Source organism: Ornithorhynchus anatinus, chromosome 20 (genome assembly GCF_004115215.2).
Source record: "Ornithorhynchus anatinus isolate Pmale09 chromosome 20, mOrnAna1.pri.v4, whole genome shotgun sequence".
NCBI classification, from domain to species: domain Eukaryota; kingdom Metazoa; phylum Chordata; class Mammalia; order Monotremata; family Ornithorhynchidae; genus Ornithorhynchus; species Ornithorhynchus anatinus.
In genome coordinates, this window is record NC_041747.1 from 276640 (window position 1) to 289384 (window position 12745).

A 12745-nucleotide genomic window follows, 5' to 3' on the forward strand; every position below is an offset into this window, starting at 1 on the left:
ATTGCTGTCAGTTTGGGAAGTGCCCACTACTTCCAAATGCACGTGTGGCCAATATGTGTGTTTCTGATACCCCACAGTACTTAAGAACATATTCTTAAGTACATATACATACTCGACTGCTTCCTCTACTTTATGCATTTTAATGTCTGTCTCCCCCATTAGATTGTAGGCTCCTTGAGGGCAGGTATTGTGTTTAGCAATTGTATTGAATCAATCAATCAATAGGACTTATTGAGCACTTTCTGTGTGCAGAGCACTGCACTAAATGCTTGGGAGAGTACAATATCAGTTGGTACTCTCCCAAGTGCTTAGAACAGTGTTTTGCTCTCAGTAAGTGCTCAATAATTATCATTGATTGATCGATTAAGGGGAACATTGAGTCCACTTAGCTTGAACCAGAAGCAAAGCTTGAGAATGTGGAGAAAAATAAACACAGGAAGACATGGCACCTAGCATGTGACATTTTATGGGGTCAGTGTTGGTCTTTACATTCAGTTGCCACGCTGCCCTCAAGGTTAAAATATTCACCAGACAGGCTTTCTGACTTGAAAGTTGGGATACTTGCAGTACCATTTTATTTTTTAGGCAAGACTACAGAAGCTCTTTTTAATGATTCAGCTTTGCACTACAGAACTCTTCACATGGAAGACCAAGTACTAAAAAACCCCACTTTTTACCCAAGTTTGTACTCAAAAATAATCAGTTCGATAAAAACAGCTCTCGTTGTGGATGTCGCTAGTCCGAGCCAGAGATCCACGACCACCCCCACCGGACCGGGAGGGACCCCATCCCTTTGAAGGCACCAGATGGTCAGTTTCTCGTTCTGCAAGGCCTCTGTCCCGGAGCTGCAGGCTCACGGATCTCCCACCACCCCCCTCCCCCCCCGGGAGCCGGGCTAAGCTGGCTACAGAGACTCGCCTATGGTATTACGAGTTTTGTTTGCGACTTTTAAAGCCAGAAACTCCTCCTGGAAATGAGGCCCTGCACCATTCTAACCCGTTCAGGTCATGGGGAGCACAGAGCCAGGGGAAGGGGAGAAAGGGCCCCAGATGGGCGGAGGAATAAAGCTCCCCTCTAACTCGGGAAGCCTGGAATGGCGTTCGACGCGCCCTCCGCAATCAGCTCGTTCAGCTCGTTTTGCTTGGCCTCCTTTGTGGGCGGGCCTGGGTGGCTCCCCTGGTTCTGAGCCCGCTTGGACTGCCTGAAGCAGACCTTCATCAGCAGGTAACAGAGTTCCGCCACATTCAGCAGCATGCAGATCACCGAGGCCGAGATCATGAAGATGGTGAAGACGGTCTTCTCGGTGGGCCGCGAGATGAAGCAGTCCACAACGTTGGGGCAGGGATTGGCGCTGCACTTCAACACCCTCGGTAGGTTGTAGCCATTGTACAGGAAGTAGAACACATACATGAAGGACGCCTCGAAGATGATTCTGAAGAAAATGCTGCTGGTGTAGGTCCACCACAAGGCTCCCTCGATCCGGACCTTCTGCCTCTTGATGTCCTCGATATCTTTGAACTCGCCCTTCTTCTCTCCCCTCCTGAACTTCCTGGCCTTCTCATGCCGGCTGTAGGCCACATGCATGGCCACCAACAGGGCCGGGGTGGAGACGAAGATGAGCTGCAGAGCCCACAGACGGATATGTGACACAGGGAAGAAGTGGTCGTAGCACACGTTCTCACACCCTGGCTGCTGCGTGTTACAGACAAAGTCCTCTTGCTCATCCCCCCACACTTCCTCAGCTGCCACGACCAAGATCATCACGCGGAAGATGAAGATGACAGTGATCCAGATCTTCCCGATGCTGGTGGAGTACTTGTTGACACCTCCAATGAAGGTGTGCAGTGTGCTCCAGTCCATGGTGGCGTCGGTGGGCTAGTTCCCGCTGACGGGAGAGAAACACAGAAGCAGTAGAAAACCATCAGGTCTCGGAAAAATGAGCCAGTCTTCTCTGTGAAATATCAGTACTACAGAGGTACCCAACCTAGCCGATCTGTCCCTCGCCCAGCCCGCTCTCCAGGCTCAAGGCTTGCAAATTCACTTTGTGATAAGTCAGTTTATGATTAATAATAGTGATAACAATAATTATGGTATTTGTTAAGCACTTCCTAACACTGCCAAACACTGTGGTAGATCACGGCTGATCAGATCAGATCTAGTCCTTATCCCACCAACTCTATTGTACCGTACTCTCCCAAGCCGTTAGTACAGTGCTCTGCACACAGGAAGTGTTCAATAATACACGACTGATTAATCCTATCTGAGTCTCACAGTCTAAGGGGGAAGGAAAACAGATATCTTGCCCCCATTTCACTGATGATGAGACCAAGGCACAGAGAAGTCAAGTGAGACTTGCCCAAAGTCACATAGCAGGCCAGTGGCAGAGCTGGCTTGTATCTAGCCCAGCGCTTAGCTCAGTACCTGGCACATAAGTGTTTAACAAACACCATTTTAAAACAAGGTCTCCTGACTCCCACTCCTTGAACCCTAGCCTCTAAGACCACACTGCTTCTCAAACAGACGCTGCATTAAACAGGAGATAAAAATTTGACAGTCATTTTGCCTGCCAAGTGTTTGGGGTCAAATAAAGATGTCTCTTTTGAATGAAATTGCCAGACATCCATTCTGCAGGTCAGAGGTCCTGTTGAGTGAGTAAGGAGAAGAAGAGAAGGTGAAATCTGATGTATTGGGATGCTGATGTTCTTCCTAGCCCTGAAGGACAAAGACTTCCCCGTGACTCGCTTTGCCTGAGCTACAGTTTTCAATGAAGTGAATCTCACATAGCCGGGGTGCTCCAAGCAAGGTGCTCAGAGTGATTTTTGGCCTTGTTCCCCTCCGGCGCCTCCCTGCAGGTGACCCAGGGTCCCACCCTTCCTGCTCTGTGTTCCCATGTCCTGTGATCTGGAGCCAGTCACAGACAAGGCGGTGTGTGTGTGTGTTTGGGGTGGGGAGGGTCGGCCTATGCAGGCACTGCACCAGGGATAGGAGTCCTGCCCTCCAGGATCATCAGAGAGATAGAGGGAACAGGGCCTTCTCTCCTGGCTTTGGGCTGAAGGAGCCCCCGAAGCCACCTGCCTAGTGAGTGCTCTGCTGATGCCTGCCCCTACCCCACCCCAGGCCTCCACCTCCTTAGCCCAGTGTCAATCCATTCCCAGCAACACCTGTATCTCTTCTCTCTTAGGCTGGGAGCTCCCGGAGGGATGGGGGTGGTTTCTGAACCAATTCCTTTGTATCCTCCACTCTAGACCTTAGCACAGTGCAAGTGTCAAATACCATCATGACAGTATTATTAATATGAAAATCAATAAAAATTACATACAGAAGGCTCAAGCTAGAAGATGTTCTGAGGTCAAGACTAACCCTGGCCTGGGCTGTCTCCCAAGACATAGAAATGGGGGGTCAGACACAACCATCAGTTCCCGAAGATTCCCTGGACTCTGCCACCCGTCAGACCTACCGATGTGACTCTGCGTGTGACAGAGTCCAGGCTGTGCCACTGGATCTCTGGGCCCCAGAACCACTCCCTCCATCCCCAACCCACCTCAAATCACTGTCCTCCACAAGGCGCTTGGGAAGATGGGGGCAGCACCCAAACCTTCAGCCACCTGGTCTCTCAGCTCCTCTAAGTGGGAGATGGTCCGTCATCTAGTGGCAATGAGAGTGTTGGGCACTGGTGGACTCTGCCAAACCCGGAATGATCAGACACCCCAAAGAGAACATCATGTAAGATCCAGGCTCCAGGCCGCTCCCTGCACGAGGCTGACTGATCCCAGCTCAAGTCCCACTGGGGTCAGGCTGTTGGGAAGAGGACAAAGTGTGCTCTATTCCCGGATGGGTGAGGGAGTGGGAGTGGATGGAATCGTGGATCCACTGAACAAGCAGAAGTGGATGGAATAGTTGTGGATCCATCGCCCCTGAAAGCTCCTGGATCTTCTGCCCCTCACATTCCAAGCGCTTAGTACAGTGCTCTGCACATAGTAAGCGCTCAATGAATACTATTGAATGAACTTCCCAGATGTGGCAGCCCCCAGAGGCAGGAGGGAGGGACAGAAGAGAAAAGGGAGGGAGGGAAAGAGGGAGGGTCAGGCTCCACAGGCAGAGGGACACACAGGTAGATGAAGTGGCCTTGCTGAAGAGATTACGCAGCAAAGCTAGTTGAGTTTCCTCTGATGGCCCAATCTTAACTGGGCGCAGGGGACTGACTGGATGGGTGTGGAAAAGTGGGGTGGAGGAAGAGATGAAAGGACAAGCCTACAACATTTAGAGTGTACACACAGACGTACACCATTATATGATGATCTTTTCTGAAAAATCTGATTTGGAAAACTCTCAGGTTAAATACATTCACCAAATTCCCCTTCCGCCTCCCTTTCCAGTAAAAAAAAAAATAAATAAATTCCAGCAATAAATAGCATAAAATCAGGGCCCTTGCCAATTTTAATAAACAAAATGCCCATTTTTTCTATTCCTCAGAAAACCTATTTCAGTCAACAAGTAAAATATTAACTCTGACTGTCTAAACCAATTTATCCAAGAGGTTCATTTTAACTAATAATTTTCAGTTTCTCCCTGAGGAAAATGAGCACACATGCTTGAAGAAGTCAGCTCACAAGAATGTAGGAGCATTTGAGATGAAAAGGATAAAAGAATTTTTTTGGTAATATATAATTACCACAGGTAACTCAGTGTCAAAACCCATTATTAAAGCCTCAGGACTATTCTAAACACCTTAATCCTGAAAAATTCTGTGGCTTCCTTGAGGAGAGAATAAAATGGAATAAAATGATTCGGGGGTAGGTAGGGAGGAAGAATGTTGGGGGCTCATCGCTTGGTCTACTATGGTTTTGTCCCCACTTCCTCTGAAGTATCTGAGTGACGCTTAATACCTCAATTCATTCTTTTCCTGAAGAGTTTTGTCATGAGTGCTTGCCAAAACAACACTATTTAGATCATTAGATGAAAGGCTCCAGAGGAGTCTAGAACACATTAAGAACACCTTATTAACCCTCACTGCTCCCCAGGGGGTGAGGGTGGGGGAGATGAACCTGGATGATTGTAGTCAGTGCAATTATTTTCTCTTTGCAAATAGAGAAACTGAGTCAGGAAATATTGTGATTACCCAAGGCTATGGAGTGGTCTGGGGCAGAGGACTGAGTCTGGGGTCCAGCACCCGGCTCACAGGTCCCCTGGGCTGTAGAGATCGAAGGCTGTGGGTAAGAGGAACAGCGCCAAAAAACCCTTCCTTGCAGAGGCTTTCCCAAAGTGGTTTCTGCAAAATCTCAGAGCACCAGGCTCAGAGAGACAACCAACAGTGCCTTCCCCACAGCACAGAAGTACCTATCCCAAATGTATTTTAATGTCCAAGTCCCTCTCTAGACTGTGAGCTCCTTGTGGGCAGGGAACTTGTCTTGCAATCCTGTTATATTGTACTTACCCAAGCACTCAGTACAGTGTTTTGCATACAGTAAGAACTCAGTAAATACCTGATGATCGATTGAGATCTGGCTTCTGATCCTCTGCCCCTGCCTAAAAACCGAGGAAGCCAGCCAGCTGCCCCCTCCCCCTGCATGTATGGCTTTAGCAGGCACCACCAGTTGAGGGAGGAACAACCCAAGTCCATTTTGCAAAATCATTTTAGTGCAGTTTTGAGCCTCAGCTACTCCACAACTCCAGAGCCATGAAAAGGAAATTTTAAGGCCACCTACCAGATTTAAGCACAGGTCAAATGCACCTGAAATCAGGAGATTCCATGGAAGCAGTATGGCTTAGTTTGCACAAGATAAGAGAGTCGGGAGACCTGAGTTCTAATCTCAGAGCTGCCACTTGCCCTTTTGTGATTTTTGGGCAAGTCGCTTAATTTAGCTGTTGCTCAGTTTTCTCATTTGTAAAGTGGGGATTAAACATCTGTTTTCCCTTCCCACTTAGACTGTGAGTCCCTGTGTCTGATCTGCATATCCTCTATCTTTCCCAGCAATTAATACATTGTTTGGCACATAGCAAGTGGTAAATATTACCATTATCATTATTATTCTTATTAAGATTACCCAGTGCTAGTTTAAAATGCTGCTGTTGATTCTCATGAAAAAGTCAATATCAAAAATCCTTCAATAAACAGGTTTCTTGGTCGAGGCACTTCCTGATGCACTTTAAATTCTTGTGTTTTGAGGAGCTTTAAATGGTTAAAATTCTCTGCTGAAAAATAATTAAAAGGAAGAAAATAATAATAATAATAATAATGTTGGTATTTGTTAAGCGCTTACTATGTGCAGAGCACTGTTCTAAGCGGAAGAAAACCTCGTACATGTATGAAATCTTCCCCTTCCCTTCCACTCCAAATAATACTTTTCCACTGCCCAAAGTCCTTGAATAAGGGAGAGCTACCACCCCACCCCCCCAAAGAAAAAGACCTAAGAACCTCATGAAGTTGAAAAGTTGAACCTATCCATTGAACCTAAAGTTACCCAACTATTTTCTGATGTGCCTAATAGGTGCATCTTAGAGCACACAGGACATGTTCCAGCCTCCAAGCAAGACAGACTCCTTTCCAGCTGCTTTGGGTGACATGGCTGAATGACCTTGGCAAGGGAGAAAGAGGAAGGAGAAGTCCCAGGCAGGCAGATGTTAAGCTAGACTGTGATGCGGGCGGCATGACCTGATAATAATAATAATAATGTTGGTATTTATTAAGCGCTTACTATGTGCCGAGCACTGTTCTAAGCGCTGGGGTAGACAAAGGGGAATCAGGTTGTCCCACGTGGGGCTCACAGTCTTCATCCCCATTTTACAGATGAGGGAACTGAGGCACCGAGAAGTTAAGTGACTTGCCCACAGTCACACAGCCGACAAGTGGCAGAGCTGGGATTCAAACTCATGAGCCCTGACTCCAAAGCCCATGCTCTTTCCACTGAGCCACGCTGCTTCTCGCGTGATCCTGATCCTGATCCTCAGGAGGTCTTCACAGCCAGGCCTTACAGAGATGGAGATGGACCGAAACAAGCTTTGAGAGCCATTCAAAGGTCCAATGTCCTTCTGCCCCACTGTTGCTCTGGAGGTCTCGCTCTGTTCAGGGTGGGGAAAGGGGAGGAGGGAGGAGGGAGGGAGGGTAGCAGAAGTGAGGAGCTGGGTTTTTCCAAGAGTCCTTTGGGCCAGATTTCCATCTCTCTATCCCAGACTTATCAAGCACCAGATGAGGGAAGAGTTAGAAAGTTACAGAAGCCAGGCTCAAAAGGACTGTTGAAGCACTTGGTGCAGCACGTTGTACTTAACGGATGCTCCCTATGGACCATTACCACTACTCCTGTTTAGCCTCAGGATTCTCCTGGAACCATCCCAAAGGAAGGTGACTACTCCATGGATGGGGCCGGGGTGGGGGGGGGAGGGGGAAATGGCAGTAGGGTCTGTGCCTCAGTTTCCCAGCTGCATCCCCTTTCCCACGGCTCAGTTCGCGCCTTCCTTCTGGGGTCCCTGGGCCTAGCTGGAATAGCAGCCTCAGAGTGGCCGGTCTCCGGCCACTAACAGAGGGCGTCAGGGAACTGGTTCCAAGTGGACTCTGGATCTGTAGTCCTGCTGCGCCAGGCTGGCTGGACCTAGCCCCCCATCCCCCTTCCTCCTCTCCCCTCCAGGAGCCCTGGCCCACCTTCCTGGAGAATCAGTCGGGCCAACAGAGTGAAAACTGCTCTGACAGCCTTCCCCCAGCCCCCAGGCTCCTGATCCACACCTGGCCTTCATCCGGCCAGGGGAAGGCTCCAGGCCCGCAGCCACATCTTTGTCCCAGCTCTTTGAGGAGGTGGCGGGTAACACCTGATCCAGGTGCGACCTGGTGTGGCCAGGCCTGACCTCTCCATTGCCTGTGGGGGGCCCTAGGTGCGAGTCCTGCTCCCCGCCTGCCCCCTAACTGGGGTGGCCAACAGTTACCTATAATTGCAGGTGTCCCGGCTCCTCCGGCCCTCGGTCCCCAGCTCGGTTTCACGGGGGGTGACCGTCGCCCTCTGGGCTCCCGGCCCCACTCTCCTCCCTCCGGGGAGGTCTGGTCCCCTGTTTGGTCAGCGTGCGTCGGGCAGCACCCCCGCGGGGGGAAGCGGGGGGGACAGAGGAGGAGAAGGAGGAGGAAGGGGGGGGGGGTGTGACACAAAGACGTCCCGGGAGGCTCGCAAACAACACGCGCAGGAAACCTGTTGTGCAAGTCAATTAGCATCAGCCAGCCGGGTTCACAGCCAACCGAGTTCCCCGCCTTCTGCACCGCATCTGGCCGGGCCCGGGTAGCCCGGGGTCGATAGCCTGGGGGCCCCTTAGTCCGGGCGGGGGGCATAGTCCGGGGTCCATAGCCTGGCGGGGGGGACCCATAGCCCGGGGCTGCCCGTTTGCTGGGGGTCGGGGAGGGGGAAGAAGAAGCCGGAGGAGAAAATAGGTCATTTGTGGGTGGGAGGAGGTCACTGCGGTGGGGCTGAGTCTGGAGGCCTCCCCTCCTCCCTCTGGGGACCCCCCCCCCCGCCCCTCGGAGTGGAGGTGTGGGGCGGGAGGAGCGGTGGCCACCTCGCTGACCCCCGGGGCGAGTCCGGGCACCTGTCCTCCAGCCGGGTCGGCGGCACGGACCGACGGCCGGCCGGGCGGCCGGACAGGAAGGGCCGAGGCCGAGAGAGGCGAGAAGGCTTACCTTGGCGGCGGGCCGGGGAGGGGTCAGCTGGGCAGCATGGGGAGGGGGAGGTTAGTGTGGGAGGGTCAGGGGTCGGGGGTCGCTGGGGCTCCGGATCCCGGCCTCGGCGGGAGAAGGCCGATCCCGCGGCTCCAGGCTAAAGCTGGCCGCCCCACCGCCAGCGCCTTTTAACCGCACCACCCCGCCCCCTGACGCCGCCCGCCCTCCCGCCGACCCGCAGAGGAGGCGGTGCAATTAGCTGGTTTCGCTCCGGCCCCAGGGGGCCAACCGCCCCACGAGACCCGGCCCTGACACGGCCTCTGCCCCGACCCCTCCTCCTGGACCTGCCCCTGCTCTTCGACCTGCCCTGCCCCTGTAACCTGTCCCTGCACGTGCCCTTGCACCTGTAAGCGCCCCTGTATCTGCCCCTGCCCCTGTACCTGTCCCTCTACGGGCCCTGCCCCGTACCGGTCCCGGTACCTGTAAGTGCCCCTGTATCTGCCCCTGCCCCAGTTCCTGCCCCTATATCTGCCCCGGCCCCTGCCCCTGTACGTGCCCCAGTCCCGGTCCCTGCCCCTGTACCTATCCCTCTACCTGCCCCTGCCCCTGTACTTGCCCCTGCCCCTGTATGTGCCTCTGCACCTGTAAGTGCCCCTGTACCTGCCCCTGTCCCGACCCCGGCCCCTGTATCTGCCCCAGCCCCTGCCCCTGCCCGGGATCGGCCGCGGGCGGTGAGGGCGGGGACTTCCCCGGACAAAGGGCCCGTCCAGGGACCCGCTGTCTGCGGGAGGACCGAGCCCGGGGCGGCGGCCGGAGGCCTGCGGGACCCGGATTTGCGGGTCGGGGGTCCCCGCTCCGGCCCAGCCCTGGGCGGCCCCGCCACGTCCTGCTGAGGCTTTAAGGCGTTTTTTCCGGAGGGCTGCGGATCGCCCCCCGCACCTCCCGAGCACCGGCCCGGAAGGAGTGTCGTGGGTTCTAATCCCGGTCCGTCACTTGGCTGCTGGAGACAATAACAATAATAATAACAATAATAATAATAATGAATGATGGTATGAGTTAAGCGCTTACTAGTTGCCAAGCACTGTTCTAAGAGCTGGGGTAGATACAAGGTAATCAGGTTATTTTACGTGGGGTGCACAGACTTAATCCCCATTTTACAGATGAGGTAACTGAGACCCAGAGAAGTGAAGTGACTTGCCCAAGGTCACACAGCTGACAAGTGGCGGAGCCGGGATTGGAACCCACGAACTCTGACTCCCAGGTCAGGCCTCTTTCCACCAAGCCACGCTGCTTCTCAATTTCTCAATCTCAATTTCAGTACCGTAATAATTGTTATTACTATTGTTCTTATTCCCCCCTCCCTCTCCTATAGCCCCCTAGAGGCCTGTCCTGTGGCGTGGACCCTCTCTTCCCATCCCCTCCTTCCCTCTGCCCCGCCTCCATCGCCTCTCCCGGCTGATGGGGCCGAGGGGCTGCTCGCCCCCAGCCCTCTCCAGCCAGGGTCCCCAGCTCCTCCCCAGCCTTCTCGTCCTCCGCCTCTCCGCTCCTTGTGACTTGAGGACCGGCCTCTCCCGGATTCTCTCTCAGGCCCCGGTTCTTCGGGCACTGTCCTCTCCTGGGCCCCTCTTCCTACCTCTCCAGCGACTCCTCCTCAGTCTCCTTTGTCGGCTCTTCTTCCCGCTCCGCCGCACCCCCTCCCTGGTGGGGGGGCCCACAAGGCTCTGTCCCAGGTCCCCTTCTCTTCTCACTTTATACTCGCTCCCTCAGGGAGCTCATCCGCTCTTGCGGCTTCAGCCGCCACCTCTATGCGGATGACTCCCAATTCTGCCTCTCACCTAATCTACAATCCCACATTTCCTCTTGCCTTCGGGACATCTCCACCTGAATGGTTTGTTGACGAATTAAGCTTAAGTGTCTGAATCTAAATTTCTTTCCTCCCCCTCCCCCTTCTTCTCTTTCCCACCTTACACCACCCTCCCGGACCCACAGGCTTGCAGGCTGACTGCCCTCTTTGGCTCCTCCCTTCCCTTTGCCCCCACAGTCTATTGTCTCTAAATCCTTTAGTTAGTCCTCTGTATTCCACAGGTCCACCTTTTCCTCTCAATTTCCAACTATGCCCACGCACAAGAAGCACAAGGCTTTTCCCAGATGGATTACTGTAACAGTAACCTACCTACCTCCGTTCTCCAGCTTCTTCCCCCTAAGCTTCACCTCCTTCAGCATCCTCACAGATCTCCTTGCTTCCAGCCTCACCTCAGCAGCCTCCTTACCAATCCCCTTCCCTCCCCTTCATATCCCCCAAAGGAATGACTCCCTCTTCAGCCTCACTGAACCAAGGTCCTCCCTAAAATTCTCCTAAGAAGCTTCCTCCTACAAGGAGTCCCTGGACACCCCCAATCCTCCACTCGGCTCACATCCTCAGCCCCTTGGGACCCCTACGTACTGTTGTTTATACTTACCAATTTATCTTTACCAGTGTTCATGCGCAGGCTTTGAGAGTTCATCTTATATGAGTCTTTCTTCAAGGAGCAAAATGACCTAGCAGAAAGAGCACACACTTAGGAGTCAGAGGAACTGGGCTCTAATTCCAGCTTTGCCACTTGTCTGCTGTGTGACCTGGGTTAAATTAAATCACTTAACTTCTATGTGCCTCAGTTCCTTTATATGCAAAATGGGGATTCAATACCTGTTCTATCTCCCGTCTTAGTCTGTGAGCCCCATACGAACCCCTGATTCTCTTGTATCTACTCCAGTGCTTAGTACAGTGCTTGGCAGATAATAAGTGCTTTAAAAATACCATTATTAATTGCTGAGCTCCTGGAGGGCAGGGCAGGGCAGGGCAGTAGGTTTTACTAAACCCAGTTTAGTGCTCAGCGCACAGCAGAGTTTACCACAGCCTGTGGGGGAGGAAGGTGACATTGATGCCCAGAGAGGATCTTCCCCAAGTGATGACTTGCCCAGAGTTTTCTTGGCATTTATGGATTTATGGAAGGAGAAGGAATTTGGAGAGGAAGGAGGAAGGTGATTGTGTACACATACAGAAACAGTGAGGTTGGTCAGTGGGGAAGACAGGCTTCTTGAGACAGAAATGGGGTTCGGTAACCTGGTCCCCCTACTCCCCACAACCTCTGATGCTAGCTCATTTACTTACACAGGAAGACAGATTGGACCAAAGCCAGCCCAGCTCCAGGCTAGAAACAAGAAAACCAAATTCTTGGTCCTGGGATGCTATGATTAGAGAGGTGGGAGAGTCCCTGGGAAAGGATTAAACTGCAGGGTTTAGAGCTGGACTTTGGTCTGAAAGTGACACAGGTTGCAGACTCCTCTGGCTGCAGTCGTGCATTTGCATTTCTTGGAGTAATTAGGTCACTTTGGAGTCCTACCTATCCAAGCTCCAGCCCTGTGGCCACCTGCCCATTTCTGCCTGCTGCCCGCTGCCCGCTGTCCATGTCCATTGCCCGCTGCCCGCCTTAACATTGACTCCCAGCTTCCTGCTCCCCCGCCACATCGTTTGAGGTTTTGCTTTGTTGTGCCTCTAAAGTGTTTCCTCTGAATGTTGTGTTTCTGGTTACCCCAGGCATGTCCAACTCATTCCTGTGGACAGCCGCTGTGGGCTGCTTGCTCGCCCCTGGGCTGCAAACTGCTAATAAATGCCTCACCGCCTGCCCATGACTCTTGGCTGGTAGAGCTGACTCGAAGGTTTTGTTGCAGATCCAGTGTTGGGGTGGAGCTCCATTGGGATAAGGACCGTGATCTGGGATTTGGCATGGAAAGGCAGGAAAGGGAAGGAGAAGAAGGTCAGGGATAAAGAGACTCGTGAGGAGACAGAGACTAATAGATACATAAAGGCAGAAACAGATGAGAGGCATAGGCAGAGACAGAGAGAGAATCTGGCCCAGAGACCCAGCGAGACCCAGTTGAAAGTAGGCACATGTGTATGCAGGCATTTGCATACACACATATACACACCCCTGTTACTTCTGCTGATAAGACTGGCTTGGGGATGATGCTGAGGCTATGGCTCTTCTTCAGGCTTCTTGGAGGAGGCAAGGGGGGATTTTGGACTGAGCAGGATATGGAGTCGGTCCCAAGCACAGTGGAGGCTGAGTTGTT

General features: G+C 52.7%; 1 protein-coding gene across 1 annotated transcript; it reads right to left on the minus strand.

Moving 5' to 3' along the window:
* Positions 1-450: 450 nt before the first annotated feature.
* Positions 451-8683, minus strand: GJB6 (gap junction protein beta 6). The gene is made up of 2 exons (XM_029047820.2): positions 8654-8683; positions 451-1885 (listed from the first exon to the last, which is right to left on the minus strand). The coding sequence occupies exon 2, from the start codon at positions 1858-1860 to the stop codon at positions 1075-1077; it is 786 nt and encodes a 261-aa protein (XP_028903653.1). The 5' UTR covers positions 1861-1885; positions 8654-8683; the 3' UTR covers positions 451-1074.
* Between the last annotated feature and the right edge of the window lie 4062 nt (positions 8684-12745).

Bases quoted from the DNA above. Each gene is read 5' to 3' on its own strand.
- GJB6 (XM_029047820.2), bottom strand. From the start codon at position 1,860: ATGGACTGGAGCACACTGCACACCTTCATTGGAGGTGTCAACAAGTAC.